The 17,677-nt window shown below is 38.0% G+C and overlaps 1 protein-coding gene across 4 annotated transcripts in view; it reads left to right on the top strand.

The window, feature by feature from the left end:
• The window catches only part of TMEM182 (transmembrane protein 182), a 234,227-nt gene that overhangs the window by 153,957 nt on the left and 62,593 nt on the right, over nt 1–17,677 (top strand). For 3 of the 4 annotated variants that reach the window (XR_002342517.1, XM_013995906.2, XM_021087120.1), the window contains one exon: nt 14,684–15,327. The exons of the other annotated variant lie outside the window; for it this stretch is intronic. Coding sequence is in view for 1 of the 3 variants with exons in the window: in XM_013995906.2 (XP_013851360.1) it covers nt 14,684–14,802 (119 nt within the window). In the remaining 2 variants the exon portion in view is untranslated. Of the gene's footprint in view, nt 1–14,683; nt 15,328–17,677 lie in introns of those variants that run through there. 4 annotated transcript variants of the gene reach the window in all.

Genomic DNA, 17,677 nt, shown 5'->3' with positions numbered 1-17,677 from the left:
CCAAATGTAAAGATGTATTAAGGAAATATCTCAAAGTTATTAGGGAAGGATATTTACAATTACAGATTGCTTTATATTATGCTTTTATGAACATCTCAGGAAATGAAATAGCCCTCAGCTGTAGAGAGTGAAGAGGGAGGTAATTTTCCTTAATACGGGTGATAAAATTAATCTGATTGAAATCGCAGGCGATTATTTCTCAGAATACTGAGTGGCAGTACAATCACTTACACTCTTTTATATTTTTTTAGTCAAAGCTCGTGTAGATGAAAGCTAATTACAAAGTAGTGATGTGAAGCGCTAAGGAAATAGTTTGTATAGCACAGAACAGGCACGGCTAATTGGGGTTTGTGATTACACAGATTGTTGTTAAGGAGAATTAACTACCAGCAGTCTCTCCTGCAAAGCTTCTCATCAAGGCAAAGTAAAAATAGACACTGGATCTGTTATTTATCTAATTATGCCTTGAATATTTTCACAAGCATGTTACACACTCTCAAATGGTTTGTTGTTCAAAAACTTTTGGTCCCACGCTGCTTGTGATCCAAGGGTGGAGATGAATTTTTTGACACTGGGCTCCCCTCAGATCACTTTCCCTAAATCCGGCTCATAGGGGCTACACAGTGAGGCTTCGGCACTGGGTGGGGATTGCAAAGCCTGAGATGCTGTGTGATGGAGCTTTATGGATACCTGGATGCCACTGGTCCAGTGTGTTGATCAGAGTTTACCTTTAGAGCTGGCAACAGAGAAACTCCAGAAGAGCTCTGAGGCCTTCAGTGAGCAGAAAATGAACTCATTAGAAAGGCACCAGATCCCTTTGACTCATGGCCATAACTTATTGCCTTCTTCTCGTGGTTGGGTTCCTAATTTTTATATGCTCCTCAAAGCCCCTTATTTATTTAATTATTTATTTATTGCAGCTTGTGAAAGTTCCCAGGCCAGGGATGAACTGGATCCTTAACCACGAGGCCACCAGGGAACTCCCCCCAAAGCCCTGATTTGTAGGACGTGTTGAAGCTTATATCAGACAGAGTCCATTAAAGAAACAATTAGTTCTAATGACCACTTACTTAATTAGTATTTCTTGAATCGAGGGCAGAACAGTAAAAACTGCAGGAACCCAGGCAGAAGCCCCATTCCACACCCATTATCCTACCTGGACCCTCCTTCCTCCTGCTCTGTGAACCCGGAGCCGTTTCATCACCAGCTCCATTCTTCACCATCCTGCTGCCTTTCCAGCTCTCTTTCTGTCCCCCATTCCTTCGTTTAAGTTTCCCAAGCGCCTCCTCCAAGGGCAGCCCGCAGCTCCTCCCCAGGAGAGGAGAACAGCTCCTTGGCCTACCTTTCTAAGATCACAGGGGTCTCATTTGACTGCTCCTGGCCGTGCTGGTGGTGGCTTTGGGAGGATGCTGTGAGCCGATGACAAATGTGTGGAGGGAGCTTGAGAAGACTTGAAGGCCAAGCTGTGGGAATCTTAAACAGTTGGAAAGGCAGTGCTGTAAGAACACCATTCTGAAAGCACTTCCTGGAAGAATTTTGCAATGTATAAAACACAGATGTATTGACAAGGTGATATTTTCTGAAGACAAGGTGTCTTCTAGAAGCCTGATTTGAATGGTGACAAACAGCATCTCTTCAGATGTGAGCAGCATGAGCGTAAGAGCTTAGCATGGGAACATCCCTGGCTGGCTTGGGCATACTCCTCAGCTGTGCAGGCCAAATGTAATATTTCACAGATTGCTTTAGTAGACCACATCAACCAGCAGTAAACATTAGCAACACAATTTAGAGGTTTCAACTCTCGCTTATCTGCTTACAGTTTCTTTTCTTCTTACTCATCTGTCTGCTTTTTGTTTCCTCTGCATGATGAAAATGACCAAGTTGCTTCGGGAAAGAATGCCCTGGGTTTCATTTCAAACATGGTGAACAGTAAAACAACAGAAGAGCAAGAGGGAAATACACATTTTCCCCTGGGTTTGCTCCAGTTAATGTCTGAGAAACTTCTCCTTGTGTGGGTAAATATAGCTAGTTCCTAAAATTGAATTTCCCAAATTATTATTACTATTAACAGTTTTGCTACGACCAATATGCTCTGCAGCAGTCTGTGGATGATATCTGCAATTTCACTGCCTTCCTATGTGAAAAGAAGATAAAACTTATATTATATGGGTGCATGCAAATGACAGAGGCCCTGGCCTTGTGCTTCAGTAATTCTTAGATGTGCCTCCTCATTGTCCACTTGGAATGACAGGTACTGAAAATTAAATGGTTTCCAATAAAAATCCTGCAACCTGGAATGAATCCCCACTGAATAATTAGAATATCTCGCCCGTAAAAGGCAATCATGTGTCTTCCATTTCTGAAGAAAACCCTCTCTCTGATCAGCATCAGTGGAGCTCTGGTCAGATTAGATCTTTAATTCTTATGAAAAAGATGTCATACTCATCAACAGAGCCTTCTGTTGGGGCTGACAGCCCTGAGCTGTCACTGTTCCCCAGGACAGAATGGCACTCAGACCTTCACCTGAGAAAGATGAAATAAAAGGAGGTAAGAACGTCTCTGCGTTATTTTAGACACACAAGGAAGGAGCATTGTCTTCCCCAGATGCCGAGTGGTACTTCCAACCTCCGACGCACTGAGATGGGCATGCTTGAGATCATAACGTCTTGGTGCCACTGTGGGGTGTCAGGGGTCCTGAACTTCCTGTTGTGACTACCTTCCTGGCTGATCCAACAAAAATGGCAACTTCAGGTGACAAAAGGCTAACCTTACTCTACTTACTACTAATGCACCTTGTCCTCCAATGTGGTGGAGGCAAAGTGCAAGGATTTGGAGATGAGAAACCTGGATTCAGATCCTGGCTGCTCCCCAGGCAGGTTATTTTTGTCTCTGGCCCCCTTTCCCCATCTAAAAAATGCTGCTGGCAAGAGAACCTTATATGGATCAAATTAGTTAGTCTGCACAACAACTCTAGATCCTCCTGGTTCTGGTTTGCTCAGACCTTGGGGGGATGGTCTGAGCCAGAAGATGGACCCCGCCCCCCCCCAAAAAAAAGCTTTATTATTCTTTAAATGCAGGCAGGGCAGGGCAGACATAGTGGATACACAAAACAAGCCATATGGAAGAGAAAATGCTGTCAACAATGATGGAGATACTGGTATTTCTAACAGAGAGAGAAGGTCTTGAAATTTTGGTAGCAAAGCTCATGAACTGTGAATCCTTTAAACTGTCAGCATAACAATAAGTAACGGTAGTTTGGTTCCAATTTTCTGTAATTTATTTATAATATGAAGATCCCCCTGTCCCTTGTCAAAAAAATCTACAAATCACTCCTAAAACACAAATAATCGTCACATTAAGAGGAACAAATTATAATACTGAAATATGTCCTTGGGCTGGAAACAAGGAAACAATGTAAAAGTGGAATTGCACACTACAAAAATATGGCCTAATGATACATATTAAAATAATTACACATAGTTAGCAATTCTCCTCAGATAATTGATTGAACTTGGTCCCATGACTGTCGAGTTTGCCAGCTCTCTGGATATTTCTGTTTCAGAGGATTTTGACATTGATGTCACTTTTTTTTTTTTTGCCTCTTTACAAAGTGGGGAAAAAAATGGAAAAGTCAGAATTTGATCATAGACTTAGATGAAATAGAAACTCGGCCTGTACATGCAAATAAGCATAGGTTTTTGTAAATGTAAAATAAAGACAGATATTTGTATCTGGAGTAAAGGTTATTTATTGAATCTGTGGACAAATATTATACAATGTATTATAATCTAGAAGTATTCTAAATTCAGTGATGCCAGATTCACCGTGATAATTATTATACAAAAAGTCTAAATATATTGCTTCTAAAGTATTCATATAACACCTCAAGTTTAAGAATTTATGTTACAATATTTTGAAGTTTTATATTCATTCTAACTTAATATCCCCTGTCTGACTTCTCAGCAATTTTAAAATTTGGAATTTAAAGATAAAAGTGAATAAGTCACAAAGAATAGATGTGTACATCATCCTTTATGTAAATGTAAAATATTATTCAAACCCAGAGAATAAAAGTAACTACAGAATTCTTCTTTTTATAATTGCTTATTTCCTTACTATACACTCACCAAAGAATCTACTACCATGACTAGACAAAAATTATATAATAAACATTTTAATTGATATATTTCTTCCTCTGAAGACCTACAGAAATTGTATCTCAAAAGTAAATATGCTGAAATTAAAGTTCTCTCTTATGTCTTAGATATTTTAAAAAGTGGGTTAGAAATAATATATCCATTAAATATGTTTCTTTCCACCAATTGATTTAGAAATGACTATTTTAAGCTAAGAGATTATACTGTATATAGTAGATAAAACCTGTGACTGACTCCAGTATAGTATGCAGATAATATTTACTTTTCTCTTAAAGTTTGGGTTTAAATAATATTACAAAGTATAATAAACACCTTAGTGGGTAACATGACTAAGAATCAGGATAAAATACCCTGTCTAATTATTTTACACAGAGGCTAACAAAATGTGTGTGTGTGTGTGTGTGTGTGTGTGTCTATGACATAACTTCTACATTTTGAGGATGATATAAACATAAATTTATAGATGACAATAAAAATCATATAATTCTTCTTATTAAGAATTCTTATTAAGAACATTTAAAATTCTTAATAAGATGTGGAATCTAATAAAAATGATGCAAAATAACTTATTTATAAAACAGAAACAAACTCACAGATTTCGAAATCAAATTATGGTTACCAAAAGGGAAACTATGGAGGGGAGGGATAAATCGTGAGGGATGGGATTAGCACATACGCATTCCTATGTATCAAATAGATAGCTGGCAAGGACCTGCTGTATAGCACAGGGAAGTGGACTCCATATTTTGCTGTAAGCTCTATGGGGAAAATAACCTATATGGGAAAATAACCTATAGAGGGAAAAAAAAAAAAAAACTAACGCATTCATGAGACAGGCAATGGGGGCTGGACATCTCAACTACAGGACCTTAGTGGATTCTGTATTGGAGATTCTTTGGGGGCAAATTGAAGAGGATGACGATAGGGGATGCCACACACACACACACACACACACACACACACACACACACTCTCATAGAAAAAGCAAGCAGTAGAATTCCCTGGTGGCCTAGCAGGCTAAGGAAGGATCTGGTGCTGTCACTGCTGTGGCTCTGGTTACAGCTGAGGCTCAGGTTAGATCCCTGGCCCAGGACTTTCCCTGTGCTACAGGTACAGCCAAAACAAAAACAAAAACAAAAAGTGCACAGTGATACTAAACGTTTTCTAATCACTGATATAGCATAACCACATTGATTCTATTTTTTAAAACTAGTCTAAACAATGCTGCAATGGATGTCCTAGTAGATAAACTTTGAACATATGTATGTTAATTTCTTAGGAAAAATTCCTAGGAAGAGAATTGATGATGAAATATTATGAAGATTTTAAGGGTTTTGATACTTTTGTATAATTATGCTCCCAAAAGGTTATGCCATTTTATTATGAAAATTATTTAATCATTTGAAATCTAATATTGCAAATACTTTACTTCATTTTTTCTTTCATCATTTACCTTTTTAATAACATACACACATAGATATATATTTTTGCAAAAACATTTAAAATTTCATTTAGTAACACAGCAAGCATTTTGTAAATGTGGCTTGGCCATTTGCTTGAAAAGGCATTCTCAATTCTGATGCATTAAATTTTGTACAGTATTGGATTTATTTTTTATTTCAGAAGTCTTCTTATGGTATTCTTAAAATAGGTTTGTACTTTTTAATTTTTGGTCCTTGATTATTTTTTGTATTGATTTTGTGAATGGAAACATTTCCATGAAAGATGATGTTATCTGATTAGCCAATTGTCATTACACCATTTTTCAAATTTCTAACTCTTCTATGCATCTGCAGTGCTATCATTTTCATATGGTAAATGTCTTTATGTATTAGGGCTCATTTCAAGGCAATATTGATTTATCAGCCCATGAATTACATTCACAATTATAATTTTATATTAGAAATTTTGAATTATAGTGATGAATTATGTTACATTATATCATTGGGTAACAACTATAAATATAATTATAAATACCTGGGGGTAATTTGACAGCTTTATAAAATTGTGCTTTTTCATCAAAAAGAATGATATATCAACCCTTTACTGAAGTCTTGTATTCCCAACTTTAAATGTTAAAGTTTTTTGATAGAGATTTTTCACTTTTTAAAATTTGGTCCCAGATAGTTTTTGTTTTACCTTTGTGAATGGAATTGTTTTCAGTGAAGAGTGAAGCTCTCTAATTAGTTATTTCTGGTGTACAAAAAGCTTCTGTGTGTGTGTGTGCATGTGTGTGTGTTATGTGTGTGTATGTTTTAGAGTTGGCCATATATTTTCTTATCCATTTTATTTGTTTTTCAGATAAGTCTACAATTTTCTAGGCATGCAATCTAATCATCAGAAATAAACATTTTATCTCATTTGTACTATTTATATCTCATTTATTTCTGTAGTTTAATTAAACTGGCTAGAACAAAAAATTTGCAATGATATATATATATATTATATATATTTGTATTTCTGACTACAATACCAAATCCTTTTTGTTTTTTGCCATTAGACACAATTTTTGAGGATGTATCATTCTATGAGTAAATTAGGAAGATTGCTATTGTTTTATTTTTATTTACTTATTTTTTCTCATTTACAATGATTTTTATTTTTTCCATTATAGCTGGTTTACAGTGTTCTGTCAATTTTATATTGCACAGCAAGGTGACCCGGTTACACATACATGTATACATTCTTTTTTCTCACATTATCATGCTCCATCATAAGTGACTAGACATAGTAATTTTATTTAGTTAGTTAGTTTTTTTAAGGGCCATATCTGTGGCATATGGAAGTTCCCAGGCTAGGGGTCTAATCAGAGCTGCAGCTTCCTGCCTGCCTACACCACAGCTACAGCAGCTACAGCAACACAGGATCTGGGCCAAGTCTGCAACCTACACCTCAGCTCATAGCAACACCAGATCCTTAACCCACTAAGCAGGACCAGGGATTGGGCCTGTGTTCTCATGGATATTAGTCAGGTTAATTACTACTGAGCCACAAGGGGAATTCTGCTATTCTTTTAAATATTAAGAATGGAAATCAAATTCTGTTCATTTTCATGGCTCTTGAAAGAAAGCCTTGGGCACTGTGTAGTCCATTGTGTGTGCATGTATGTGTGGCTGGGGGCGTTTCTGGGCAGGAGGGCTGCACTTATCATTCTAAGTGAGATCTCTTCCTCCCAACCCTTACACTGCTTAGATTGGACAGGTTTTCTTACCATCAATGCGGTGTGTCACATATTTGATTTTTCTAATGTGGAAGGCTTTCGCGTTCCTGAGCAAAGGTGCTCACATTATCATCCTTGTAATACATTGGTGAATTTAATTTGCTAGTACTATATTCAGGAGTTCTGCATTTTATTTCAATCATTACTTTTGTCAGATGTTGATATCAATATTATTTGGGAAATAAAATTCCTTTCATTGCTAACTAATATGTTAAATCAGTTTTGATGCATATATGTGTATTAATTTTAGTTATTGATTTCTTAGATTCTGTACTTTCAAGTCAATTTTTTTATATTTTATTTATGTATTTAATTTAATTTAATTTTTTTTTTTTTGGTCTTTCTTGGTCTTTTTTAGGGCTGCACCCACAGCATATGGAAGTTCCCAGGCTAGGGGTCCAACTGGAGCTGTAGCTGCTGGCCTACACCAGAGCCACAGCAACTTGGGGTCTGAGCCACATCTTTGAACTACACCACAGCTCATGGCAATGCCAGATCCTTAACCCACTGAGCGAGGCCAGGGATCGAACCTGCAACCTCATTGTTACTAGTAAGGTTTGGTAACCACTGAGCCACGACGGGAACTCCCTCAAGCCAGATTTTAAATTTTATTAGCATAAAATTGTCTGAAGTACCTCATAATACTTGAAAAAATGTCATTAAAATCTGTGATTATATTTCTATTTTTGTTGGTTGGAATACATATGTACTTTCATTTTCTTGCTATTATTTTTGCCAGGTGCACTATAGCCGAGTTAAGTAAATTATCATTTTCAAATTAACAGTTCTTGGATTTATTTATCCATTAAATTCTTTTTAATTACTAAGTCACTCTTTTTTATTTCTTAATACTTTCATCATGCTTTCCTAGAGTTTTTGTTAAAATTTTTATTGATTCTGTGGTAAATGTTTACATATGAATTTTTATTAGCCTTTTTCCCATTAAAAGCACATATAGTTATGTTTTTTTTTTTCAATACTGCATTGGCCTTACTTCAGAAGTTTTTATATTTTGTTTTCTTTATGTTGCTATTTTTATACTTAAAAATTATATTTGAGGGTGTTTCAAAATACATATATGTTCTTTGTCAGAAATTTTGAAAAGTGCAAAATTTTGATCAAAAGAAAGTGAAATTACCTAATGCACCTGTATAATTTTACACATTTTGCAGTTTTTATTTCTTTTTTTACATAAGAATTTTCATATTTCTTTTAAAAAGTTTTTATCTTTTATTTATTACTAGCTTTACTACACTGATGTAGAGACAATGTCAATGCTTCATATTGATAGGAACTTATTGGACTTCACTTTGTGGCTCATAAATAATCAAATTTACAAATGCTCAAAGATGTCAAAAAGTAAGGTGAATTTTCTCTGCTGAGCGCAAAATTGAATGTACATAATTAATTCAATATTATTCATTATATCTAGATTATTTTTCATTGACTAGATTATTCAATGATAGCCTATTAACATCATCTTAATTGTTCCTTTCTCTTAGTGTTAAATAATGGTAGCTTATAATGAATATGTTTTGGTAAAAATGTATGTGACACCTACAAGCTTATAGGAATTATATCTCCTTTAACAACTGCACCGTTTAGAAAAAATTACCCCTCGCCTCTTCTAAATTTTTTAAATTTTTTTTTCTTTTTTTTTTTTTTTTTTTTTTTTTGTCTTTTTGCCTTTTTGCCTTTTCTAGGGCTGCTTCCGCGGCGGCATATGAAGATTCCCAGGCTATGGGTCTAATCAGAGCCTTAGCCTCGGGATCCGAGCCGTGTCTGCAACCTACACCACAGCTCACAGCAAGGCCAGATCTTTAACCCACTAACCAAGGCCAGGGATCAAACCCGCAACCTCATGGTTCCTAGTCGGATTCGTTAACCACTGTGCCACGACGAGAACTCCTAAATTTTTAAATTTTGAATTCAGTTTTCTTTGATGTTAATACTTCAATTTTTGATTTCCTTTTACTGCACTTGTTAGATCTATCTTTTCCTATCCTGTCATTTCCTTCCATTTTTAAAATATCTTTCTGTATTTGCTGTATTTTTCCAAAGAAACACAGTCAGTCCTCCATATTAGTAGGTTCCATATCTACAGATTCAACCTGGATCCACAGATCAAAAATATTTGGGAATAAATTCCAAAAAGTTCCCAAAAAGCAAAACTTGAATTTGCTGTGTGCAGGCAGCTATTTATATATAGTGCTTACATTGTACTTGATATTGTAAGTAATCCGGAGATAATTTAAAGCATACAAGAGATGTGCATAGGCAATATGCATATACCACACCATTTTATATAAGGAACTTGAGCATCTGGCTTTGTTCTCTGCCAGGATCCCAGAACTAGTCCCCTGTCGATACCAAAGGGCTGATGAACATTGTTGGAATTCGGTTTTTGCCTAAAAAAACTTTCTGTTCTAGAAAGTTAATTGGTTCATATTTGTTATTACAATGTTGCATTCAGTGGTACTTGTGTCATTTTTGTGCCTTCCAGTGTGTGTGTGTGTGTGTGTGTGTGTGTGTGTGTGTGTGTGTGCGCGCGTGTATACTCACTTGTGTGCTTTTGCTTCTTTTGGAGCACACATACTGTTTTTGTTGTTTTTATCTTCTTTGCTGCTGTGAAGTTATATAATCTGTTGTATGTTTTACTGCTTTTTACTTTCTAAAATGGTCTTCACAATATGAACCCATAACCAGAGTCCTTGGCTTTGTATTCCGCTTCTGATGCATGCTGGCTGTGTGATCTTTGTCAAGCTGCTTTGCCCCTTCTGTGACTTGGTTTCCTTATCTGCAAATCAGAAACAATAACATGATTAAATGAATGACTAACCATAAGGTGTCTAGAAGCATCACTAGCACAATGTTAAGATATCAATAAATGTAATACTTTTCAATTATGAATATTATCCTTATTGTTCTATTGCTCTAACTTTCAGAGTGAAAGTAAAATGACATATTTTTAATTCTCTCTGTTCAGGAGTACTACCTGTGGAAATATTTTTAATTAATTTTGCCTCCAATAAGGTGAGCAACTGTAAATCTGTCTGGCTAGGGCTCTTTCATCTCTTTGATTATAGCTTCTGATCTATTTGCTTTCATCTCTTCTTCAAGAACAGAAATGATCTCTGTACTAATCAGACTTCCTTTCTTTAAAGTTTTCTTGTGCTTTGGAAAGCTTCTCAGATTTGTCCCATCGCTGATCACATTCCTATCGTAATAGTTCTGTTCTTTATTATATTCAGCTTGGATTTTATTTTAGTTTATATTTTTTAGTTTTCTTGTTAGTCCTCTTTGTATAATCCCACTCCAATTCATGTTCTATTTTATCAATTCTTGTTGCTTATTAGCTTAACCTATTTCCACTGTCTTCTTTCATTCTCTTGAGGATTCATCTTGAAATCTTCCAGTTGCTATCACGTGCCATTTTTTCTGAATGTTCTTCCTCTGGATGCTATTCTGTTGCCCCCGTCCTTTGGGAGGGAGCTTGTTTTTCTGTCTCCCTAGTATTATTTGTTTCCTTATTTAATCATGCTGGAAGGTGGGTTAGTCCACTTAGACATGTTTGTTCACAACGTTGACTTTTCTTGGCTGCTTTCTCCACCCACCGTGGAATGACCAGAGCTTGGCAGACCAGCAGTAGGAGGCTCGTTGATTGACTCAAGACACTCCTAGTCCAAGTTCCTGTTTCTGCTGGGGTTCCTTGGACTCAGCTCTGCCCTGCAGTTGGGGTGCCTCTTCCTGCTGTTGGATTACCTAATACACCTGTGTTCTGAGACCAAAATAGCATGAAGTACTTCTTTCGAGACATTCTGTGCTTTCTGCATCTGCCTACCTTGCTCGACCTTCAGAAACTATGCTTCCTGAGCTAAAACGTGGGCCACACATCTACTGCATCAGTGCCACCTCTGTGATTGACACTTGTTCCCTGGGGGTCACAGTCTCAGAAAGGATCCTGACAAGTGGTCAGGGCAAGACGGTATTCTGTCCTCTTCAGAAACCACCAGGAGGCAAAGCCTGACTATCTTAGGGTTTAACCTTCATAACTGGTGTCAGGGAGGAAGAGATTTCCCCCTACCCTTCTAGGTTCTTCTGGCTGTTCTAAGAGTTAAATTGACATGGGACAGATTAGCAGGAGGAAAGCAAACAAAATTTCCAAGGAGCTAGCCTGACACACATTTTCTCCGGCCAACTTAATTTTAGGGGAGAGAAAACCTCTTACCACTCCTATTTCCCACAGACCCTGCAGGCGAGGCTCCAGGAGGCAGGGGATGGGTAAGACCTCTCCCCTTCTGAATGCTTTTTTCAGTGCTCCCAGGATCTCTTAACTGCATCAGTGTCCAGCCAATAAAGCTACCCCCCATACTCGTTGCCAGTTAATAGGGAGAAAGAATTTCCTCTCTCCGACTAGGTCCTTCTGGCTGATCTAAGACTTAAATCGATGTGAGAAAAGTTTAATAACGTGTACACATGGGAAACTCAGGAGAAAAGAGTAAATCGCCAAGTGGCTGAAACCCTCCCCTTCACACCATCTTCAACTAAAGGCAAAGGAGGGTGTTGGCTGTGGAAAGAGGGAGGACGGTAGCTGACCTGAGAAAGAACAATGTTTGGTGAAGAAATGTTTGCTGGGCCCTGCAGAGACAATGGGGCAGGAGAGGACTTTCATTTCTCAGGGTTCCCCCCTCCACATCCAGCCCACTTTTTTTTTTTTTTCTTTTAGGGCTGCACCCAAAGCATATGGAAGTTCCCAGGCTAGGGATCGAATCAGAGCTACCAGACCTACAGTTGCCAGAGCTACAGCTGCCAGCCTACAGCACAGCCACAGCAACACCAGGTCTGAGCCGCATCTGCGACCTACACCACAGCTCTCAGTAACCCAGGATCCCCGACCAACTGAGCGACGACAGGGATCGATCCCGCTAGTCAGATTTGTTTCTGCTGTGCCACAAGGGGAACTCCCAGCCTACATTTTTGTGCAGGAGTCACTGGTGACAGTCTATCCAGGAGTAGGCCCTCTATCTAAATTCCTAGGCAGCTGGGGGGAGTAAAAGAAATATTTCCTGTGTTCTTTGGGGCTTTGGTTGTTTCAGTATGCATGAAATAATCCACATGCCAAGGAGATACTTTAGGATAGCACAGGCATAACCATAAATTCTTGGTCTCCAGCCACAATTGGACCTGCATTTCTATGGGGAGAGGTTGATGCCGAAAGGATAGTGGAAAATGGCATCCTGAAGGCCCAGGAGGCCCTTCTTCTGATACTCACATGTTTCTCAAGAAGTTACAACAGACTCCCTTCCCAAATACCCAGCACTGAAATCTCATTCATTCTGCTCATTCAACTCTGTCCATTGTTTTCCTTCTGCTGAATTATCCTAATGTTTTCCTAACTTGATGTGTGATGTTGATCTTGTCCCCACCTTTCTTCCACTTGATGCTAAAGAAATCATTTCAAAATGCACACCAAATAACCTCCATCACACTTACAAAATCCCCCAATAACCCTCCCTATGCTTAGAATGGTATTATGGCTTAGAATGGTATTCAAGGTCGATGTTCATGTGACCCTTGTCTGATTTTCTCTTCTTATCTCTCCTGAATCCTCCGTAATCACGCAGAGATTCAAAGTAGATGACGTACCAGGAAATTACTAATAAATACATGTAAAATAATATTTTACAATCAACTTTTGGAATTCCCGTTGTGGCTTAGTGGAAACAGACCCAACTAGTATCCATGAGTATGCGGGTTTGATGCCTGGCCCCACTCAGTGGGTTGGGGATCTGTCATTGCCGTGAGCTGTGGTATGGGTTGCAGACATCCCTTGGATCCCCCATTGCTGTGGCTGTGGTGTAGACCAGCAGTTGTAGCTCCAATTCAACTCCTAGCCTGGAAACTTCCATGTGATGCATGTGTGTCCCTAAAAAGCAAAGCAAAGCAAAACAAACAAACAAAAAAACTATTTTTTAAATTTTACATATGGGCATTTCCAAGAATTGTAGGGAAGTTTTCAAAAAATTTAAGCATTTTAAAGTTTTACCTGTCAGACTTTTCATCAACTTTTTTGAGTGTTTTCTATGAATGTGCCCCAGGTCACCTTTTCATTTATTTGTTTCTATGCTGTTGCAACTATTTCTTTGGCTCATATTAAAAAAACCTTGCTGGAATTCCCATTGTGGCTCAGCAGTAATGAACCTGACTAGTGCCCATGAGGACACAGGTTTGATCCCTGGCCTTGCTCAGTGGGTTAAGGATCCAGTGTTGCTGTGAGCTGTGGTGCAGGTCACATATGCAGCTCAGATCTGGTGTTGCTGTGGCTGTGGTGTAGGCCAGCGGCCACAGCTGCGATTCAACCCCTGGCCTGGGAACTTCCATGTGCCGCACCTGTGGCCCTAAAAAGGCAACAACAACAAAAATCTTGCCAATTTGGATTTTTTTTTTTTTTTACGGGGAGGGGACATTTAACTATGTTTTAAATGTTTTCTCTAACTTCATATAAAATACCTGAAAATAAATAAGCCTAAAATAAATATTTCACACTCGTTCACATGTTAATGACTATGTTATACTAAGCTATTTATTTTACAACTTTTTGTGTAGGATTTAAGAAATTTTATTTCCTTTCTAAAATATGTTGCCTTGATATTTTAATTTCTTCATAACAAATGATATCTGATTTTCCTATTTGGTTGTGTTTTAACCTTACAAGATAAGCTAGTAGCATTGATAGAGTACTTTGCAGGAAGAAAATGTAAACTTCTAAGCCAGACAAAAGCATACCTATTATGTTCTCTTTGCTATTGTTTGAAAAATATTTTGGATAATTTAAAAACACTTGAAAATTAACTAAAGGGTAGAGAATCATCTATCAGGATGATCTCATCAGTTATTCCTCTGAACTTTTACTTTTCTTTGTAAATACACACTTGAATGATAGTTAATAATTACTTATAAAGAGGATATATGTATAACTGGATAAATATGAAGTTTAAACTATGGCAAAATAGTCAAATACGTTAGGATGTTTACACTCCCTTCCAAAAATTGGTGAGTAAAAAACACCCATAGGAGCTTTTGGCAACATGAATTAGTAACATGTGAGACTGCAGGAAAACCTTTCACATATACAATTCTAAAAACAGATACAGACAAGTTCAGGTGTATGTGCTTGTCCACATTGATATTTGTTACACTAAAAGATCAAGAGGTGGAGAAGTAGTGTTTGGCAATATATAGTGTTGGTTCATATGTTGGATGTATTTTCTACCAAATAACTTCAGCTCTTCTCTCTCATTTACAGTTGAATGCAGGGTCCTTTGCCACCTGCTCCTCACACTGCCGCCACTGTCCAGTTTTTCTTTCGAGAGACAAACACACAAAACACCTTCCAGAACCACCTGCCTGACTTTACATGTATAACTATGCCTGGCATGTGTAATTATTTTGTAAGAAGGAGTAACACCATATGAGTTATTTGTAGTTCAACTTGTTTTTAACCTCTTTCCATTTCAGATCATATTCTTATTCTTTTTATTCTCTCCATAGAATTGCATAATGTAAATATACCAAAATTTGTTTCCCTAAAGATCGCCATTAAGAATTTTCTCAATCTAGGGGTTCCCGTCGTGTTGCAGAAACCATGAGGTTGCAGGTTCGATCCCTGGCTTCGCTCAGTGGGTTAAGGATCTGGCGTTGCCATGAGCTGTGGTGTAGGTCGCAGATGTGGCTTGGATCTGGAGATGCTGTGGCTCTGGCGTAGGCCGCAAGCTGTAGCTCCAATTCGACCCGTAGCCTGGGAACCTCCATGTGCTGCAGGTGCAACCCTGAAAAGACAAAAGACAAAAAAAAAAAAAAAAAAGAATTTTCTCAATTTAAAACATTTTATATAGTGTTGCTTTTTCCCCTCTGACATGCATCCTTAAACATACATTTGTGGGCACTTGCGCATTTCCAAAGGATAGTTTACTAGAAGTGTTATTGCTGATTTGAAGGATATGTCCAGTTCCAATTGTAGTAAGGAGTAATTTTAACCAACTGAACAATTAAATAAACTCATATTCTAACATTAAAGACACTGTGTCTCGGAATTCCCCAACGGCCTGGTGGTTGTCCTTGTCATTGCTGTGGCTCGGGTTCAGTCCTTGCCCTGAGAACTTCTGTATGCCTCAGACATGTCCAAAAAAAATATTTTGTATAATTTTCTCTGTAATTCCAGAAAAAATTACAAAGAGGAGAGATGAGAATCTTCTTTTTCCTTTATGAATTGTTTATTGTGATGCTGATTTTGCGGTAGTTTGGAGGTGTGGGTTTTCTCTGTGTGTACAGGTGCATGTGTGCATGTGTGTATGTGTACAGTCATGTGTGCACATTACTGTGTGTGTGCACAAGTACACATGTGTGTATTACTTGGAGTCTGAGCAAGAAACAAATGACACCCCATACTAGGTCACTCAAGGAGAGTTTAATGCGACACTCTTTACAGAGTTGGGCAGGTTTAGAGGATTAGAAAAGGCAGTGCATGGTCCTGACATGAATGGTTTGAACTTGGAGAGGATAGTTCTGTGGAGTTGGCCACTTGGGGACACAGCCAGCCCCCAGGATTTTTCAGGGAGACAGAAGGAGAAATAAACATCTAATTTCCACCTCTCCTGCTCTGAAGGCTCCTGAATGGCCTCCTGTTGCCTAAATCTCTGAGAAGCCAGGGAGCAACACACAGAGTAGCTCATGACTTATCCCTAAAGATTAGCCCCCTGGAGCCCAGGGCAGGGTGTAGATGGGCAGAGAGGGGACCGGGAGGAACAGGTGGGGGACAACCTCATCACAGATTCATGTTGACCATGCATACATCCATGTACAGTGAATTGTGTGCATGTGTGTGTTTGCAACATTTTTTTGGCGGTAATAATGGAACCACTTTTCAAACAAAATCTCACAAGGAACGTCAACAGATAAAACATAAAAACCAAACTGTTTGGGTTGAGGAAAAAGCTGGGAAGCTTCCTTCCCAAAGCATGTTCCCCTAACACCTTGCAGACATACGGAAACCATGGTGTCCATGGGATCTGCCATTATGGGAGCACAGGGTGAATTGAACCCATCATTCCTCTGCATCATAACCAAGAAGAGTGTAGAAATAAATCTAGTAAACATTTTTGTTCTTGGAATCTAATAAGAAAAGTGTGGCAGTCTCCTTCCCTAAATATTATAGCCTCATAGAATATGCAAGCTAGAAATGGCCTTAAACTGAAACATCATGTCATGATAAAGCCCTAATCATGTATAAGATGAGAGCTCATGCCTTTGGGATGAACTTGGTAAACTGTTTCATTATTATGGTTACATGTAACAGCAAACTGCTAAGGTATGCCGGTTCCAGAAAACTGTCTCCCGATCCGAAGGCAATAAGTACAGAGGTAATCCACTGATGTATAAACCTATTCATGGTATAAATGAATTGTCACTGAGTACATAGATCTAATACTTTATTCCTTTATAAAACCCATTGAGATAAAAACACCCTGAAAATTTCCTATTACACGCATTAATTTTTAATATACGTATTATTTGATGTCTCAAATACAATACAGGACCACATTTTATATATCCCTTGGAAAGTAGCTAAAGTGAAAAAAAAATGCAAACTTCTAGTAGATAGTAAACTGTTTCATTGTATTTAATATGGGGCAGTTTTGGAAATCTGGAACCGGAGGAAGACAAGCAAGTTACCTTCATATTTTGTTAGGTTAGCACCTATAACCTAAAACATTCCTCTCACTAAATAAGTCTGTCCCTTTATGAGTTATTATTGCAATTGGGAAAAGCCTTTGTTAACAGCTTTCTGAATTTCATTCCGTATATCAACTCTGACTAGGCTGGACTGCTCAGGGTTCATGTAATGAAATCACATAGTAAGTGTCTGTATGATGGCCTCAAGGAAGTGGCATAGACTGTCTTTAAGAAATTACACCTCTGATATTTTAGGATCTGCTTTTTGGAGGTCTGAATTCTTCCTGCCTAACGTGACCTCCTAGGTAATGTGTTCACCTGTCAATATGTGGTGTGAATGGAATATGTACTATAGGGTAATACTTACAAAGAAAAAGAGCCTGTAAATGATGAATCCTGAAGAACGCTAAGAATGGGTGTTTACATTTTTTAAAGGATTGTTTGTAGTTCTTATCCCACTTTTCCCCCATGTGATGCTGCTGTGCACTCCCTTCTTGTTGTGATACCCGCATGCACTCTCAGTGCTCCCTACCTTTTCCCAAGCAAACCCTTGCCTCTGCCATCCCTT

This window comes from Sus scrofa, chromosome 3 (genome assembly GCF_000003025.6).
Source record: "Sus scrofa isolate TJ Tabasco breed Duroc chromosome 3, Sscrofa11.1, whole genome shotgun sequence".
Classification (NCBI taxonomy): Eukaryota; Metazoa; Chordata; class Mammalia; order Artiodactyla; family Suidae; genus Sus; species Sus scrofa.
Note: the sequence above shows the minus strand (reverse complement) of the source record. Positions and strands in the feature narration are given on the sequence as shown.